General features: G+C 38.5%; 1 protein-coding gene across 7 annotated transcripts in view; it reads right to left on the reverse strand.

Moving 5' to 3' along the window:
- dock10 (dedicator of cytokinesis 10) overlaps positions 1-20,298 on the reverse strand; it is a 102,483-nt gene that overhangs the window by 60,086 nt on the left and 22,099 nt on the right. For 4 of the 7 annotated variants that reach the window (XM_046876096.1, XM_046876102.1, XM_046876103.1 and 1 more), the window contains exon 1: positions 1,288-2,051. The exons of 1 other annotated variant lie outside the window; for it this stretch is intronic. In XM_046876096.1, the coding sequence (XP_046732052.1) occupies positions 1,288-1,449 (162 nt within the window). In that variant the 5' untranslated portion in view covers positions 1,450-2,051. Of the gene's footprint in view, positions 1-1,287; positions 2,053-20,298 lie in introns of those variants that run through there. 2 more of the 7 variants (XM_046876101.1, XM_046876095.1) reach the window with 2 other exon arrangements.

Here is a 20,298-nt window from a genome sequence, read left to right on the forward strand (position 1 = left end):
CTCTATTCTTCATGCTCATAACACAGGCTTAATGATTCTTAGTGAAATAAGGAACCGCAACCAGACTACTCCAATCACAGTGATGAGATCACGAGGTCAGGAACACATTTGCTCAATTTTTGGGAAGATGTTCCACTCATTTATGGTGCTCAGTCAGAACAGATTTGGGTCTCCTAGTTCAAGTGAAGTTGACCACTGAATGCTACCACATACAAAGCCAACAGCAATATTGTGTCTCCAACTTGTGGTAAGATTTTGGGATAGAACCACATAAGGTTGGTAAGGTCGGGTGTCCCAATACTTTTGATAATACAGTGTACGTCCTACAAATGTATTATTTATCACATGTAATGTTTATTATGTTTATTAATTATGTTATAATTATATTGCATTATAGCTTACAAAACGGTTGCAGGTTTCATAGTGTGTATTTCACAATCCGTTTCTTTTTTTTACTTTTGGTATTAAATCAATACATTTCTTAGTTTTAAATTTCAATACCTAGAACTTTTCTTTGCACAGCGTTCTTCCCATGATATATCAATTTTGCCCATCTTTTGCTATTTTGCTACAGCTTTAATGACACGTCTTGTCTGTTTCTAATCTATTTAGTGTATATATTGTGTTTTAAAAGATTGATTAAGGTTGTTAAAGAAAAACAAATATTGATACTAAACTGTTTGCTTGATGCATCAACTAGTGCATAACACTGTCACACACATGCGAATGCACACACACACATGCGTGCACACACACACACACACACACACACACACACACACACACACACACACACACACAGCCTCCCAGATAAGCGGCTCATTCACAAAAAACACACAAACACAGATGCAACATTTTCCCACAGAACCCCACATTCCCATCGTCTAATCCCCTCTGGCTATGCCTTGTTATTTCTCTCTCCCCCTCTCCACTTCTCTCTCTCTCTCTCTATGTCAGCTGTGCCGGAAGTAGCCCTGAGTGCTGGATAATGCATTACGCACTCTTCGCCATATTTCTCCAAGAGATCTCCGTGCAGCAAACCGGCCAGATATGCCCTGGAAAAGCCAATATATAACCCCATATTACACATTTCCCTATTCCTTTTGGTAACTGTTATGCAACAACAACCTTCGAAGAACTTCCTGAAATATCAAGTCCAGTGAAGGTACAGAAGAAAAGCATACACTGACAAGGAATATTTCAGAAAGGGTTGATATGAAACTGTGAGATATTGGTGGTGCATCCTGGAGGAAAAAGCGAACAGTAAAAGAAGCCAAATCTCATTACCGTGAAAATGATGGTGCGTGGCCGGCTGTCTGCCTCACTGTCCAATGATTGAAGAATCTCCAGGGATATCTGCTCCTGACGGTCTGAGCAGGTCCGAGCACAGTTGCCTCTCATTAACGTGCGAAGAGCCTGAAGCTGCACCACACTGGCCGTGCAACCCATGTCTAGTCTACAGTACCTGCGTCCTTTCCTGCAGCTTCACTTAGAGCTTTAGGAGCTGAAAGCCAGGAAACCAGTGCTCAGAGTAAACCTTTCAGGATGCACACCAATAGAGACCAAAACGGGACATAGCGCAGAAGAGGTATACAGCTCAGGATATTTTTTTCCACTGAAGGTCTGTCTTAAAAAGTCACCCAAATGCAATGCAGAACTCAAATGCAGACCAGTCCTTAACATGTACCTCAATGAAGATGGACCTCAATAGAGATTCAGGATGCACCAAAAGGTTGAGGAGAATATCAGGATATACACCAGTGGAGCTCAGCATGGAGCTCAGGATGCACCTCAATAGTGATCATGCTCAGACTCCAGCTTGCGAAAGTAGATGTCAGTCCTTCACAAAGTCTGTCCATAACTGTCTAAATGCCAAAAAGCATGTCCCTTAAACAGAGAAGCTCCAGCAAAGTTATCATCAATCATCAATCTACAAAAAAGTCTGGAACTCCAGATCCAGCAGCTTTTTCCTTCCTTGACTTCCTGAGGCTGAGCTTGAGCTTGAGGAACACTGCTTTGGCTTCCACAGACATCCACTCTCTCTCTCTCTTTCTCACACACACACACACACACACACACACATGCACACACACACTCAGCCACTGGCAGAGTGGATTCGAGGAGGAGACACTGGCAGCCTTGTCTCATGCAAATCTGCCTACAGTGCAGCTGTGCACAACTGGATCTTCCAATCACAGACCACCTTAGCGATCAGCTGACTGGATCAAATAGCCAAAACACACCAAACATACACCCGCTGTCCCATGCACACCATTTTTTCCCTTACCTCTCCTTCTCTGCTCCTTCTGAACTGCCCTCTTTCGGTCTCGGAGACATGTAAACAAATGTTAACCGTGTAACTGCTTGAGAACGTCGGATATCGCAATGCCTGGAAAAAATGAGCAACCAGAAAACACTCCTCTTGCTCTAAGTGCAAGCATCTGTAGGTTATGCTGTCACACAAGCAATACCTTATTATTTTTTTTACACCCTTATGTTCCTTTTCTGCAGTTTTTTTGTGTTCAGTGTGTGTGAGTGCTCGAAAACGACTGCAACAAGTCCCCGAAAAGGTTTAAAAGCTCTGTCTAAATCTAACCGCATCTAAAAATAGATATCCCACTGATGCAATAAACTTCCCTGCATCAGCATTAAACACTGACCGCACAACACAAGTCATAATGGGATGGAGGGCAAAGAGGCGGGTAGAGGGAAAGAAAAAACAAGCAAGGTTGCGCAATCAAATCAACTCAAATATATTGTTGCTTCTAAATTGCTGAAATCAAGCGTTCCTACGTACAAGCAACCTAATTCATATAACATGTGTTGATGTACTGGATAATGGAGCATGGATCTGTTGTGTCAGCATCATGCGTGTCCCTTCTCCGAAATCTCAGATGTTTCAAATACAAAGCAGTCCATGCAGCCCTGACACACGGCAGGCATCTGTATAGCGTTAGTTACTGTACAGAAATGTCGGTTGCAAATAATAAACAAATTTGAACATTCAAATAAAGATCGTTCCACTTAAACCACAAAGCAGGACATATGAGAATAACGGCCAATTTGTAAAACCGCATTTCTGTTCCGAGGAAATCCAGTGGTTCTGAATAACAAAGAAAAAGAGAGAGGAAAAAATTTATCTCTGGCTTCCTGACAACAGATGCTGGAATACACTCTAAACGGTCTTCTGTCCTTGTGTGACACCTTACTGAGCCTGAAATCATTAAATTACTTATAAAAAATTATTTAAAATGATTTATAACTATTATAAAAAGTATATATAAATAAACTTGGGATAATCTCAATGTATGTTATAGTAATAATAGATAGTAGTCATCTTAAGGTACAAATTAACCTTAAGTGTTAGTTCTCTCTCTCTCTCTCTCTCTCTCTCTCTCTCTCTCTCTATATATATATATATATATATATATATATATATATATATATATATATATATATATATATATATATATATATATATATATATATATATATATATATATATATATATATATATATATATATATATATATATATATATATATACATACACATATCTCAACTCAAGTCAAGAAACTGTTTTTGTCATTTCGACCTTATATAGCTGACGCAGTACACAGTGAAATGAGACAACGTTCCTCCAGACCCTTGTTCCTACATGAAACAACATAAAGCTACATAATAGAACATAGAGCTAAGGACTAAAGTAAGTGTCCTAGTTGCATCGTGTGCAACCTGGTGCAAACAGTGCAAGACAAAAGACAAGACAAGACAGTGTTGGACAAATACACAAAACACAAAATAGAGCAACCAGTAGACCAACTGTACAGAGTGCATGTAAACAGTTATGTAATAATAAAATAATATTATATGGGTGGTACTGAAGACATAGATGTGTGAAATGAGTATGAGGGTGTGTGAGTTTAGCTTTGTAGCAGCTCAGTACACACAGTTGAGTGAGTGTTATTATAGTATAGAGTATAGTATAGAGTGTTAGTATAGAGTTTTAGTATATATATATATATATATATATATATATATATATATATATATACAGTATATATATATATATATATATATATATATATATATATATATATATATATATATACAGTATATACTTGATAGGGGCTGTCAAAAACATACATATTCCTTTTGTTTATATGCAATGAACTTGGTATTTCAATGGTAAGAAAATTGACTTTGATAAAAAAAAATATATAAATGCACAGATGTTACACTTTATTTTCATTTAAAATCCTTCCTTAGCTACAATAACAGCTTTACACACTCTTGACACCCAGACCAAAACATTCAACTAGTGTTCTTTTCTAATAGTTTTCTTGATCCAGTTCATCCCAGAGCGTTTGCAGTGTGTTGAAGTATGAAATAGAAGGCATGTTGGTTCAGTATTCCTTTTACCCGGGATAAGTGTCTAACTTTCCCTGCTTCACATCAATCCCAAACCATTACGCATCCACCACCATGTTTGATTGTGGAATAGTCAAATTCCTGGAAGTACTACAGGGTAAAAATATTTTGAAATCAAGAATCCAAAAAGGTAGCTAAAAATCTAGCGGAATTTAGAAATGTGTAAACCGAGCAGACTAGAACAGACATAATGAATAGATGATCAAAAAATGGTTCGGTAACAAGTATTGGAACAACTGGATTTTCCAGGCATACAGTATGTGCTTTCTTCAAACTGTTACCACAAAGTTGGAAGCACATCCAAGTCACTGAAGCCTGAAATTAACCAAATTCCAATTGTATGTAGACTATACAGTTATCCCTTAATTTTCACATAATTTCAAGATCAGATCCAGTATGCTTAACTTCCAACTGCTTATACAAATAAAATGATAATCCAAAACATTTTTCCTGCCTAATGCTTGCGGTCCTTGATTTGTATTTTACAGAAGTCCCGTCAATAAGAGTTGTGTGCGAAGAGAATAATGCAGCATATAGCAATGTAGGCTTTGCTGAACTCGGTTAAAATCGGATCCAGGTCCTCGGGTTCCTGTCAGTCTATCCATATTAAAAATTGATTGAAGCTGTCAGGAGCCACATGATGATGTCTGGATCTGGTACAATTTAATTTAAACGATAGAGCAGAGCCCAAGGGATACAAGAAGCCCTTAGTCTCATCAATTAATCCTGTTTTTACCTGACGAGCTTGCGGTTTCTGAGGAAGTCTGATGTCTGGCCTTGGTCTATAAGTGCTGACTCTACATTGATTCCCTCAGATACAGACATTTGGAGATCACTGCTTTGAAGTTAACTCAAGGCTAACATTTTCAGATTTACAGTGCCCTCCACGATTTTTGGCACCCCTGTTTAAGATGTGGTCGTGGACCTCTAAAAATTCTCCTTTTTCTTAAAACAACATAGAACCCAAATGCAAAAAAAGAGAAAAATCCAACCTTTTATTTAAGTACATTACTTTGGTGGTGAAAAAATCACACATTTAGAAAAAAAAACAAACCTTGAAATCATGTGTGCCACGATTATTGGCACCCCTAACAATTCCTCTGAAAAATTTAATTATTTTATTTTTTTTTATATATTTTTCTGTAGTTGCTAAGGTTGGTCAGGGTATCTAGGGACTTTTAATTAGTGATTCATGATTTCCTGTTTCCCTGGGGTATAAATATGACGTGACACAGAGGCCTAATTCTCTTACCCATTTGTCAACATGGCAAAGACAAGAGAACACACCATTCAAGTAAGGCAGATGTGTGTCGACCTTCATAAGTCAGGCAATGGCTACAAGAAAATAGCCACTCGCCTTAACTTGCCGGTATCTATGTTGTTTTAAGAAAAAGGAGAATTTTTAAGGTCCACGACCACATCTTAAACAGGGGTGCCAATAATCGTGGAGGGCACTGTAACAACAACAACAAAAACACTGAGAGGGGACTGAAGATTAGGTTCTCTAAACATTTATTAGGTTTCCAGTAGGATGTAATAAATAATGGCTGAATGTCTTGCAACTGAATGTACTGTGTATATGTGTATATCAAAATCATTTCTGAGGCATTTTTGTAGTGTAGTTTGTTATTTAGGATAATCTGCAACAAGTAATATATATATTAGTCAGTGGTTGATATATATATATATATATATATATATATATATATATATATATATATATATATATATATATATATAAAACCCGTCCAGGCATACAGTGCCCTCCACGATTATTGCCACCCCTGTTTAGGATGTGGTCGTGGACCTCTAAAAATTCTCCTTTTTCTTAAAACAACATAGAACCCAAATGCAAAAAAAGAGAAAAATCCAACCTTTTATTTAAGTACATTACTTTGGTGGTAAAAAAATCACACATTTAGAAAAAAAAAAAACCTTGAAATCATGTGTGCCACGATTATTGGCACCCCTGATGTTAATACTTTGTACAACCTCCTTTTGCCAACAAGACAGCACTTAATCTCCTCCTATAACATTTCACAAGATTGGAGAACACAGAGAGAGGGATTTTTGACCATTCTTCTTTGCACAATCTTTCTAGATCATCCAGTGTCCTGGGTCCTCTTATGCACTCTTCTCTTTAGCTCGCCCCACAGGTTTTCGATTGGGTTGAGGTCTGGGGACTGAGATGGCCATGGGAGGACCTTGAGTTTGTGACTGCTGAACCACTTTTGTGTAGATTTTGCCACATGTTTTGGATCATTATCCTGCTGAAAGACCCAATGACGACCCATCTTCAGCTTTCTGGCAGAGGCCATCAGGTTTTTATTTAAAATATCCTGGTACTTCAAAGCGTTCATAATGCCATGCACCCTAACAAGGTTCCCAGGGCCTTTGGAAGAGAAACAGGCCCACAGCATCACAGATCCTCCACCATACTTCACGGTGGGCATGAGGTGCTTTTCGGCATACTCATTAGCCAGACCCACTTAGAGTGTTTGTTGCCAAAAAGCTCAATCTTAGTCTCATCTGACCAAAGCACACGATCCCAGTTGAAGTCCCAGTACCGCTTAGCAAACTCCAGGCGTTTCGTTTGTGAGTGTTAGTGAGAAAAGGCTTTTCCTTGCATGCCTCCCAAACAGCTTGTTGGCATGTAGAGAGCGTCTGATGGTTGTTTTGGAGACTCTGTGACCCCAAGATGCCACTCTTTGATGCAATTCTGTGACGGTGAGCTTGGGAAATTTTTTTACTTCTCTTACCATCCTCCTCACTGTGCGTTGTGGCAAAATAAACTTGGGACCTCTTCCAGCCTTGTTTGTCACTGTTCCAGTTGTTTTAAACTTCTTAATGATTCCTCTGATTGTAGATACTGGCAAGTTAAGGCGAGTGGCTATTTTCTTGTAGCCATTGCCTGACTTATGAAGGTCGACACACATCTGCCTTACTTGAATGGTGTGTTCTCTTGTCTTTGCCATGTTGACAAATGGGTAAGAGAATTAGGCCTCTGTGTCACGTCATATTTATACCCCAGGAAAACAGGAATCATGAATCACTAATTAAAAGTCCCTAGATACCCTGACCAACCTTAGCAACTACAGAAAAATATAAAAAAAAATAAAAAATTAAATTTTTCAGAGGAATTGTTAGGGGTGCCAATAATCGTGGCACACATGATTTCAAGGTTTGTTTGTTTTTTTCTAAATGTGTGATTTTTTTACCACCAAAGTAATGTACTTAAATAAAAGGTTGGATTTTTCTCTTTTTTTGCATTTGGGTTCTATGTTGTTTTAAGAAAAAGGAGAATTTTTAGAGGTCCACGACCACATCTTAAACAGGGGTGCCAATAATCGTGGAGGGCACTGTAACATTAAGACATTAAAACACTGGTGAGCTCTTCATCACTGCACCTGTTAGTGGGTGGGATATATTAGGCAGCAAGTTAACATTTTGTTTTTAAATTCGATTTGTTTAAAGCAGGAAAAATGGGCAAGTGTGTTTGACAAAGGCCAAATTTTGATGGCTAAACGACTAGGTCAGATCATCTCCTGTAGCTCAAACTGCTGAAGGAGTTAATGCTGTTGATGCTCAACTGGTCAGGACTGTTTTGGCAGCAGAAGATTGACAAACACAATATAAGAAAGGTGGTCATAAATAAAAAAATTATGCCTGATCAGTGTATCATTCATGTTAAATGTCATAAATGTTTATAGAGCAAAATTGATTCAAATAGATAATTTCCATCGGTTTATCTTATATACAGTTCTGACCCCTGTACTGCATATACAGAAATAAATTAAATGAATTTTTACAAATAGTTATTAGTATGTGGGTCCCCTGGTGGTCTAGTGGTTAGGATGCGGCGCTCTCACCGCTGCGGCCCGCGTTCGATCCCCGGTCAGGGAACCAACCCCAGCCACTCTTAGTGCCGGTCCCAAGCCCGGATAAATTGGGGAGGGTTGCGTTAGGAAGGGCATCCAGCGTAAAAACATGTGCCAAATCAAACATGCGGATGATCCGCTGTGGCGACCCCTAACGGGAGAAGCCGAAAGAAAGTTTTAGTTATTAGTAGGTGTGTGTGTGTGAGAGAGAGAGATAGAGCAAGAAAGAGAATTGCAGGCATTTCTGTCACGTCTCGAAACCGTTGGTGTTTATTTCCTTGTGCCGTTTATCATATTTCTCTTTTTAACATTATTTTCTCCTATTCCTCTAATTCGTCTTGTATCAAAATTGCTATAAACATCATCTAAGGTAAATGAGTCACAAAACTCATCCATTTTAGCTCAGTAAGATCATTAAGAAATGTTTAAAATTAGCTGTCTCAGACTGTATGGACCTGTAACTGTATGCTACTTCTGTTAAAGCTGTTTATAAGTCAGCGCATTAAAAGAGATAGATTTTTAAAATGACCAGAACCACGTGTGCGCTTAGTGGTTTAGGCACACACCATCCAGCCAATCAGAATCAAGTATTAAGGCTGACCATGACATAAACATATATGTAATACATAATTCTTTGCATCCACGTCGTGCATCAAAATGCAATGCACACTTATTCATTGATTAACCTTTACATATCTCACTGTTGTCAAATTATGATTATAAAAAATTGCAATCTTTGGTCAAATGATTTTATTTCAATGATTGGTAAAAAAAAAAAAGCAGCTCGTTTGATTTTACGACTTCAACTTTCTTCCGTTCGATGCTTTTAAAATAATTGCCTCTCATAGAAACTCATATACTATAAGCAATAACATTCTACGTGATCGAATTTAAGTTCGATCATACAGGCCAAATTTTCCCTTTGATTAATGGTTTTCTTTATTACCCAGTATACCGTTCATCTACCTACTCATAGTGATTCATATCTGTCTGTCTATTTAGTCTCCAAAATATTTCAAAGCTGGATTTCTCATTAACGTGGCATGAAACATTATTGGAAAAATAATGAAAGAGGAAAAAATCTCTTCAATTCAATTCAGTAATTCATCTAGAGTAAATGTGCTAAGTGTTCCTCTGTGACACAACCGCTAAATTCTCACAGGAATAACAAAAAATACAGCACTAACCTGACAAACTCCTACCCGAATCAATATAAACATGCTTAATGGGTTGCAGTCCAGAGTTTTTCTTTAAAGTTGTGCCGGATCCCGAAAGTAAAGCTGGAAAACCTTTGGCTGGGAGATAAAACTAAAAATCAAACATGTTTAGATTTCTTTGATAGCAGTCCTGTTTCCAAAGTTGTACCAAAACAACAAAAGACTGTTGAGTATACAGTGAAAAGGTCTCTGAATCAGAGATGACAGCTGATAAGCATCTGAAGCACAAGAACACATGGTTCCAGATGAGGTACCCTATTGGCAAAAATATTGGGAGATCTCCACAAAGTTGGAGAAATACTATTGTATTAAAAGATCCAAACCTGTTTAAACCTAGCTTTATGAAGATCTAGGTTACATGGGTTGCATTGGAAGATCGTGAGTCTAAAGTCAAAAATCTTGTTACAAATCTTTCCAGAAAAGTGGAGGTTATAACAGCAAATTGTGACCAAATATGAAACTGGATGTTCAAACAACACATAAGAATCTTATGGTCAGGAGTCCAACAACTGTTGTCCATATAGTGTATTTAAAAAGGAATCTATTATATGTCATATTTGAGAGGCTCCTCTATATCAGGAAGCTGTCAGTTTGGTACCGGTGGAAAACACAGTTGCTATAACACAAACTAATATAAAATGTAGACAAACTTGAGCTGGCTTCAACCCTCTGTGCTCAAGGTGTGCCATATCATGGCCGACCCTGCGCTCTGACTCCAGTTTCCAAGCAAGCCCGGATATGCAAAGAGCAGATTTCATTGACCTGTAATGTATAGGTGACAAATAAAGGCTATTCTAAGTTCTCTTTAAAACACTCTGCTCATTAAACCAACTTCTTGTCATGCTGGAACAGGTTTGGCTCTCCTAGTTCAAGTAAATGGAAGATTGAATGCTACCACAGCCAAAGACATTTTATACAATTGCATGCCTCTTTAACTTTGTGGTAACAGTTTAGTTAAGAACCACATATGGCTGGAAAAGTCAGGTGTCCCAATATCTTTGCCCTATTAGTGTATTCCATATTCTTATTTTCTGAAGTAATCTCCTAGCTGACTAAGAAAAAACATATATAGTCTATAATATAGTCTAAAATATTTTTATTGTATAACAATACTTAATAAATACAAAATGCAGTGACAGATTTACATAAAAGAACAAGAGACGTGAAAACGGAAGTGTTTGCTGGAAATAAATCAATGATGACTGCCAGAACGCTGTAAAATAAATAAGTTCACGAAGTAAATGAACCTACAGAGTAAACAAAGCGATTGGGTAATTGAGCACTTAAACAACTAACATTCCAAAGCTTGACCATGAAACATGCAATGACGGAGTGACTTCCTCTTTTACCATAAAAGCTTTTTTTTGAGGAACGTTAATCGTTCTTGCCCTTGAGACACGCCCGATTCGTTCTGCGATTTTGCCCGTGTGAATCATTTGGTTTTGATACCATAATTATCCCAAAAGTCTTTTCATTCCCAAGTCCCAGCATTCCTTCTCTATATAATCTGACCTGAATACTGTAGATCTTAAACTGTTGCTGTAATCATAAACACTGTAATGATTGTATTGGCTATTACATGAACACAAATAACACTGTATTCTTCTAGAACTCATTGCAAGACTAATATTTGATAATCCCATATGATCTAATTTCATCGCAGATGAGACGTTTTTTCCTTTTGACTCTGAATTCTTTCAAATTTTTGTCCTCTAAGCAGATTATTCTTGTCTCTGTCACATCTGGCTAAGGATCTAAATCTACATCTGGTACTTCATGCAGCTTTATGACAATGTCTGATAAGGTATATGGACAGAAGTATTGGGTCCCCTGACTTTTCCAGCCTTATGTGGTTCTTTCCCAAACTGTTACCACAAAATAGGAAGCACACAATATTATATGATGACTTTGGATATTTAAATTATTTGGAGGCACTGTACATACTTGAAATGAACCAAATGCCAATTGCATGCAGACTATACAGTTTACTTTGCACATGATTCTAAATCCTTGGCATTATACTTAACTTCTAAATGCTGATACAAAAGAATTGATAAAATAAGTGATTTCCCCTTTATTATGCTTGTGATCCTTGTTTTTTCCACAGAAGTACTTACAATAAGAATTCAGTACGATCTACCCAATTGTATAAAATGTCTTTGGATGTGGGAGCATTACATTTTCCCTTCACTTGGACTACGATACCGGTTCCAGCATGACAATGCCCCTGAGCACAAAGCCAGCTCCAAAAAGATATAGTTTACATGGGTTAGAGTGGAAGATCTTGAGTGGCCTGCTAGAGAGCTTCTACCTCAACCCTAGTGAACACCTTTGGAATGAAATGAAATGCTGACTGCATCCCAGGCCTCATCATCCTGCGAGTAGGTCACCCTTGTGGCTGGATGGACACATTTCCACAACAAAAATCTAGTGGAACATCCTCCTAGAAGAGTGGAGTTATGAGTGAAGTTCAGAGCAAATAAGGACTAAACGTGGATTGGGGGTTCAAAAAGCATTAGCACCTGCTAGTGGGTGGGATATATTAGGCAGTAAGTAAATATAGAAAATGTATGTGCTAGAAGCAGGACACAGCGTCCAAGCAGTTTAACAAGGGCCAAATTGTGATGGCTAGACGACTGGGTCGGAGCATCTCCAAAACTGCAGCTATTAGGGGCTGTTCCCGGTCTCTCCCAGACAGTATCCATCATGGGCGGCCAAGGCTCATTGATGAACATGGGGAGCGAAGGCTGGTGGTCCGATCCAACAGTTCAAATTGCTGAAGAAGTTGAAGCTGTTAATGTCCGACGGGTCAGAAATGTTTTGTCAGCAAAAGACAAAGAAATGGAAAAAACGGAAGCTTGTACACTCAAAGAGCAATAGTATGTGCGTGTGTGTGTAATCGTTCCTAAAAGCCTTCACCTCAAGATTGGAGTTGTATTTGCCAGTGTATGTTTTCAATTAGGTTAGTTTTTTTGTTAAACAGCCAACAACACTGCGATTTCACGCTCACCTTTCATGCCGTTTGTTAACATAAGAATGATTCTATCATTAACCCAGCACCAGAAACAAAAGATTAGCCCAGACATAGTTTAGCCGAGCCAGACCTGTGTCTGACGTGGATTTAGTTAACATTTCACAGCTGTGAGCCTCTTGAAGAACTCAACAACTCCCCCCACCCCTTTTCCTAGCATCACACTGAATCTGCACATGCTAATGGAAAGGACGCCAAGCTTAGCCGGAGAGGAAAGAGATGAACTTGATCCAGCGTCATCCATGTCTGCTTATGATCACAATTGTCTCCAGCGTTGCTCGTGCATTAATAAAACGTTCTTTAGTGCTTTTCAGAAATAGTTGTGCTGGAAACGCTTTGATAAACCCCAAGCTTAGACAAAAGCCGGAAACATTGGGCTGTTGCTATGGAGATGGCTACCAAGTGGCGTCAATCAAAACTGTAAATCCTATTCACCACCTGGTCAGTGAAAATGATGGATTACCTAGGGTAGGCTGAGGTCGCGCACACACACACACACACACACACACACACACACACACACACACACACACACACACAGGCAAGACACACAGCCTGCAAAGGATGAAATATATAAAAATACTTTAAGAGCTTTACAATGATGATAAATGCTTCACTCCAGATGACTGCAGTGATCAACTGCCTTTCTTGCAAATGTTTTTAATTAGACATGCAGCATCGAGACGCAAAACCAACATGTCACGCTGTATAATATAAAGCTGAACTTTACATAAGAAAGCTTCTGATGTTTTAATCATGAACAGGGTGTCAATAATTTTGTTGTCATATATATATATATATATATATATATATATATATATATATATATATATATATATATATATATATATATATAAAACATTATCTTATTATCTATAAGGACAAAAATATTTCTATTCATATATTTCCTGATTTTTCCAGCCATATATGACTAGGGTTAGGGTTGGATATGTCTTTGGATGCGGTAGCACAAAGCTAGCTCCATGAACTTATGCTTTACATGGATTGGAGTGGAAGATCTCATGCTATAGATCTTCGAACCTCAACCCTATTGAACATTAATGAATGTGACTATCTGCACCTCACCTCACCTACACATTTGTGGCTGAATGAATCGCCACAAATTAGCATAAGCACACTTCAAAGTCTAGTGGAACTTCTCAGAAGAGTGGAGGCAATCATAAGAGCAAATTGGGACAAAATGTATAGTAAATGTATAATAAGCACCTGTACCCTTCTCATGTATGCAGTTATCTAATCATCCAATCTTGTGGGATCAAAAAGCAAGCACACACACAGGCTCTGATGTTTGACATAAACTTTAACTAAAGCCCATCTCGTGTATCTGTACGGTTTTACGCATCGTGCCACAGCCACAAATTGGGTCTTTCAGATAATTGCATATATGAACAAATGTTCAGTTTTCTAGTAAAGTGGAAAGTGAGTGTACATGGGGTTTATATTTAAAAAAAAAAAGAAGTTCTTATGAAAATGTGTAAATAATAAATAGTGCACACACACTTTCACTTTGACAAGTAAGAAAAAATAAGTTAATGTGGTGTGTGTGTTTGTGAGGGCAAAAACCTCAACTAACAGGATATCACACACCTAACCAAATTTCTGAGAAAACAAAGTGCAATAAACACTTGCTGATAACAATCTGTTCGACTGACACCCAAAAAAGAACTGGGAAAAGTCTTCATCGTGTTCAGTAAAAACTATTACTCGGTAGCCATATAGTTGCTCTTTATGCATTATTTATAGAAATATTAGCTAAGATCTGTATTTGCTGATTCATGAGATGCATGAGATCTCAAAGCAAACGATAAAGAACTGAAGAGGAAAGGATTAAATATGTCTAAACTAAAACAGTGATAAAGCAAGATCATGAATGACAATGTGGTGTCATGTGAGCAGGAGCAAAGAGGTGCTCTGGTCCCCAACCCATAAATGAGCATTTCCTAAAACAACACAACCACAATGTTTTTTTATTCCCTCTTGTAACACAACACTTTACAAACACTAATAATTTAATTATTACTCCATAGCAGGAATGTTTTTAAAAGGCATGTACCATTAAAAGACATGCCATTTACTATGTGGACAAAAGTATTGGGATACAGCCATATAAGGTTTTTCCACAAAGTGTTACCACACATTTGGAGACACACAACTGTATAGAATGTCTTTGGATGTAGTAGATACAATTTTACATTTTAGCATTACATTTTCCCTTCACTTCAACTAGGAGCCCCAAACCTGTCCAAAACGCAGCTCCATGAAGATATGCTTTATATGTGTTTAAGTGGAAGATCACAAGTGAACTGCTATAGAACTCTAAACTCAACCCTATAATACACCTTTGTGATAAATTGGAACCCTGACTGAACCCCAGGCCTTTTCACTCTATATCAGTACCTGACTTTACAAACACCTTTGTAGCTGAATGAGCACAAAGCTCCACAAGCACATTCCAAAATCTAGTGAAACATCTTCCGAGAATTGGAATTTATTTTAACAGCAAATTGTGGCTAAGTGTGGAATAGGAGGTCGAAATGCACATACGAATGTTGTCAGATGTCCATAAACATTTGTCCATATAATGCACTTCATTTCTCTGCATGTAATCTAGTCACAATTCTAGTTCATTTTGACTCTGGATCTCTTTTTCCTTTCCATCCCTTAAATTTAATATGACAATGTCACATTATACAAGAAGTTGGTACTCGGTATAACCTCACTTTCACTTGTGTGGTATTGTGTAAATATAAATCTTTTGACACACTTTTTTGACATAAAATGTATTTGCTATACAAATTCTAATGGTGTTGGGCAGAAATATATAAACCATAATGTATAACAAGCTTATTATATAAAGTCTGACTGGAGAATTCGACAGCACCGTGATTTAATGCTAAAAACTTAAAACAAAAAGTTTTACGACGTCCTAAGCAATTAGAAACTATATAATATCGGTAGGGGGAAGTAGGAGCTCAATGGTAAAGGCTTTGAGTTACTGATCGGAAGGACAAGAGTTCAAGCGCCAGCGTTGCCCAGATGCCACTGTTAGGCCCTTGAGCAAGGCCCTTAACCCTTTGTTGTATCATGGCTGACTATGCCCTCTGACTTCAGCTTCCTATGAGCTCAAGTTAGAATTTCACTGTGATGTAAACGTGAGAAGTAACACCTTCAGTGGATCTTATCTTTACAATAAAGATCACACCCCTGGCCATCGTAAGGGTCAAGAAGACCATTATGTGCCCAGGGGGCAGTGTGTGGGGTCAGTGAAGGATTCAACTCAAGTCTATACCTCCTATGCCATCTAGTGATGGCTAATTTATACAACAAGCATCAGCACCAACAGCTCAGGGTTCTATGTAAGATCTTTTTGTTTCTAATAAATGTTTCTAATGTAACGATAAGTGTAAAACTGTGCTTGATGTGTGTGACTGTAAATGAGGGTATGAAGTGTGTTTTATACAGTGTGTGTGTGTGTGTGTGTGTGTGTGCGTATATGTGTATCTAATGCTGCCTGTAGATGGCAGTGTGACCTTTAACTGCCTGCTGTCCCTACAAGGCTGGCTCAGCAAGAGTTTGTTTATGAAAGGAAGTTATTAAAGCGTCTTTAGTAAGGAATTAAAAGTCCTGTGGGATGGTTTCTTGGTTCTGCCAACAAAATGGAGGGAGGGTGTCAACAGCCTTCCTTCTTCCTCTTGCAACTCTCCAGATCAGCAAACTGAGGAGAACTTCTTGTTCACTTTGCAAGACGTGCGAGTTTACAAGTAAATGTAAATACAAATATAAAAAATGTTTTAAGGAATTTCCACAGACGTTTGTTTACAGATGCCCTGCTTCAAATCTTTGCGAGGGTCCTCGGGTTTCTGTCATCTTTTGGTCGAAAAAAAGAGACAAAGAAAGACAGAGAAATAGAGAAGAAAGGGGGGAAGAAATTCTACAAACACCATTCATTCACCGGCCTACGTGCATTCAAGCTTCAATCTCTGACACGAAAGTCAAATGACTCTTGAAGTTTACGCCAATTGTGACCGTGGACACAAAAAGATCCGCGTAGGTCTTATGTTCGCGTACTATTTTCTCACACATACGTTTTAAAATGTGACTTTACTCACTTCTCATATCTGACCTGGATGTAGGCATAAAGCTCTCTGCATCAGAGTTTCTTTATAAAAAAAACTTCAGTTTACTTTCATTGCTATTTCTTTTTGTTCAGTTATGGGAAACTCACTTCTCTTTCTGGATTCCATTTTCTCTCAACCTATTATATGATCTCTATTAATCACCTGGTGTACAATAACCAAAAACACAGCCAATGGAAATGGTGCAGCTCAAAAAAAAAAACTGTGTGATACTGTATAAAAAACACTGCTTGAGTTTATATGACCGAAAAACTCCGACCAGTGATTTATGGTGTTACTTAAACGACATGCGATCTCTCTTCATCTTGCTAACAAGATTTTTTTCCCGTGCTTGTGTTAAACAAATCTTGTGTGAACGGACTTTTCGGTGTTGGTTGCATCGTAAACTACAAGAGTTAACTACTTTGGAGCAACCAATGAACTCTGAGAGGATGGTATCGGTAAAAAAAAAAAAAAAAAAAAGAGGCACGCTTGTTACTAGCAGATTTTTATTTATTTTTTGTCCTTCTTTGACTCTTGCAATTGGGTAATTAGATCCAGACTGAGAAATCAAGCTGACGGCTGTAATTGGGCACATGGCCATTGTTGCTACGAAAAAGTGAACCCGGTGGGGACGAAGAAGGAGAAAAAAATTTGGGAGAAACGCTGAGAAGGCAATAAGGAAGAGTAGAAAGAGAGCAAGAGCGAGAGAGAGAGAGAGAGAGAGAGAGAGAGAGAGAGAGAGAGATTTACGGAATAGACTGAGGAAAAGATAAAAGCACAACATGAGGGGAAAAGGAGGAACGTGGAATAAAGCAAATGAAATACAGAAGGGAAAGAGAGAATGTCTGCAGTATGTGTGTGTGTGTGTGTGTGTGTGTGTGTGTGTGTGTGTGTGTGCGTGCGTGCGTGCGTGCGTGTGTGTGTGTGCGCGTGTGTGTATGAAAGGGATAATCAGGAGTATCTGGAAAAGTGAACTCTTGTTCCGGAGCAATTCTTCTACTTTCCAGCCAAGTGACTACTAAACATGCCAGTCAAATTCTTCTCTTACTATAAAACACAAATACGCTTTTACCCTTACCAGGTACCTTTTATACGAGGCAGTACTAACACCATAAAAATGGCTGACGCTCTAAAAATGATGCATTAGCCTCAAGTGTAGGCTAAAATATTGCACTTAGCTAAATCTAGGAGGATAATTAGCCAGTATCTGGCTAACATTACTAAAGAATGATATGTAGGTTGTTCAAATCAGGACGTTAAAATATATAAAATAAAAGAACACATTTCAAGAATGAACGGCAAAATTAGGTATAGAAAGGTTTGTCAGTGCGCCTGAACCATCCTAGGACAGCCTACATTACTATACGGCCTGTATGTACGGCCATCTTAAAAACGTTTACAAAATGTCTTACTGTGGCTGAGCGTCTCATCACCATGCTGTGTTTGAAGTCTTCAATCATAAGAAACTTTATCACTCATCTCACTCTCCGATAATACATTTACATTTACATTTACATTTACATTTGCGGCATTTAGCAGACGCCCTTATCCAGAGCGACGTACAAACGTGCTTTAAATCTCTAGTAGTGAATAAATCTACACTGGTACGCAAGAATACAAACTCAATATAAATATAACTCGAATTCTACAAACTTGGAAAGTGCTAATTTAGGTATTTCAGGAAGAGGTAGGTCTTCAGTCGTCGCTTAAAGATAATCAGGGACTCTGCTGTACGGACATCTAGGGGAAGTTCATTCCACCACCTCGGTGCCAGAACAGAGAAGAGCCTAGAATTGTACTTACCTCTCATTCTGAGAGAAGGTGGTACCAGTCGAGCAGTGCTGGAGGATCTCAGACAGCGTGGTGCAGTGCGAGATGTGATGAGGTCACTGAGGTAAGATGGTGCTGGTCCATTTTGGCCTTGTAGGCAAGCATCAGTGTTTTGAATCTGATACGCAGCTACTGGAAGCCAGTGAAGGGAGCGCAGCAGTGGGGTGGTGTGGGAAAACTTGGGCTGATTGAACACAAGTCGTGCAGCTGCGTTTTGGATCATTTGCAGTGGACGAATAGCGTTCAGGGGAAGACCTGCCAGCAGAGAGTTGCAGTAGTCCAGTCTTGAAATGACAAGAGACTGAACAAGCAACTGGGCAGCCTGTATGGACAGAAATGGTCGAATCCTTCGGATGTTATAGAGAAGAAATCGACAAGAACGAGCAACATTAGCGACATGTGGGAAAAAAGACAGTTCATTGTCCATAGTTACCCCAAGGTTACGAGCAGCGGCTGAAGGGGAGAGCAGAGAGTCATGAAGTGTTAGGGTGTAATACTACACTACAGGAGGGTATTTGTTGACACATACTTCCTCTAAGGCACCTTAAATCAGCTGTGAAAGTCCATAATAAGTCTGTAGACACCTTACCATAAGATAAGCTTAAGAAGCTTTTCGAACAACCCATTTCACATTTAGTTTCCATTTGCTATTATATTAACCTTCACTCTTCTGAGAAGATGTTCCACTAGATTTTGGAGTGTCACTGAGGAGATTTGTGCTCATTCAGCCACAAGGGTGTTAGTAAAGCCAGGTACTGGTATAGGTGAGCTGAGGTGGTCTGTGGTGCAGTTAGTGTTCCAATTCATCTCGAAGTGTTCAATAGGAATGAGCTCTATTGCAGGCCTCTCAAGATCTGTCACTTTAACCCATGCAAAGTATATTTTCAAGGAGATGGCTTTGTGCACAGGGGTATTGTCATGCTGGATCCAAAATACTACGACAATACTAGGTAGACGTAACCTGATTGCTGATAACATTTTAAAGCCACGATGTACAGATTATCACATAGAAAATATGTATAAAACATTTTGTATCAAATAACCTAAAAAAAAAGTAAATAACTGCAAAAAGGCCACAGTGCAGACAGGATTTGCATTTCACGTCGGCAAATCAAATTAAATCGGCGGATTAAATTAATTTGCAGAATTAAATTAGAACAGAATTTACCTATAAAGAATATCCCAGACATTGTTATATCTTTAAATCCCTGCCACCTGTGCCGGTCCTGTATTGGTCCCAGATCATGGAAAGTGAAACTAAATATCTCACAGGGGTGGTTGGATTTATTCACGCACATTAAAAATATTTATTAAAAGTTTTTTTCTTTTCAGCTCTTTATTTGCAACATTATCATGTGGTTCCCTGGTGGTCTAGTGCGCTGTATATTAACTTCTTGGGAGAAAACGGTAGTTCTATGTAAAATGAAACATTGAGCACCTCCATATAAACAAAATGACATGATCCTCATTTTATAATGACAGAGTTCAGGGTCACCCCTACTTGTTACATATACATTACACCGACATTCTTTTTTCACATATACAATATCAATGTTAGGAAGCAGGGGTCAGCCATGATGGATGACAGAGGATTAAGGGCAGTGTTCAAGAACCCAACTGTGGTAGCTTGGCAATACTGGTGCTTAAACCCCCAACCTTCCAATTGGTAACCCAGAGCATTAACCACTAATCTGCCAATTTACCCACCTAAGAGCAGTACAATCCAACCTGGCACCCATTTGGATTTGAACCATTCCTCCCCCCAAAAAAGT

The sequence above is a fragment of the Silurus meridionalis genome, chromosome 20 (genome assembly GCF_014805685.1).
Source record: "Silurus meridionalis isolate SWU-2019-XX chromosome 20, ASM1480568v1, whole genome shotgun sequence".
Classification (NCBI taxonomy): domain Eukaryota; kingdom Metazoa; phylum Chordata; class Actinopteri; order Siluriformes; family Siluridae; genus Silurus; species Silurus meridionalis.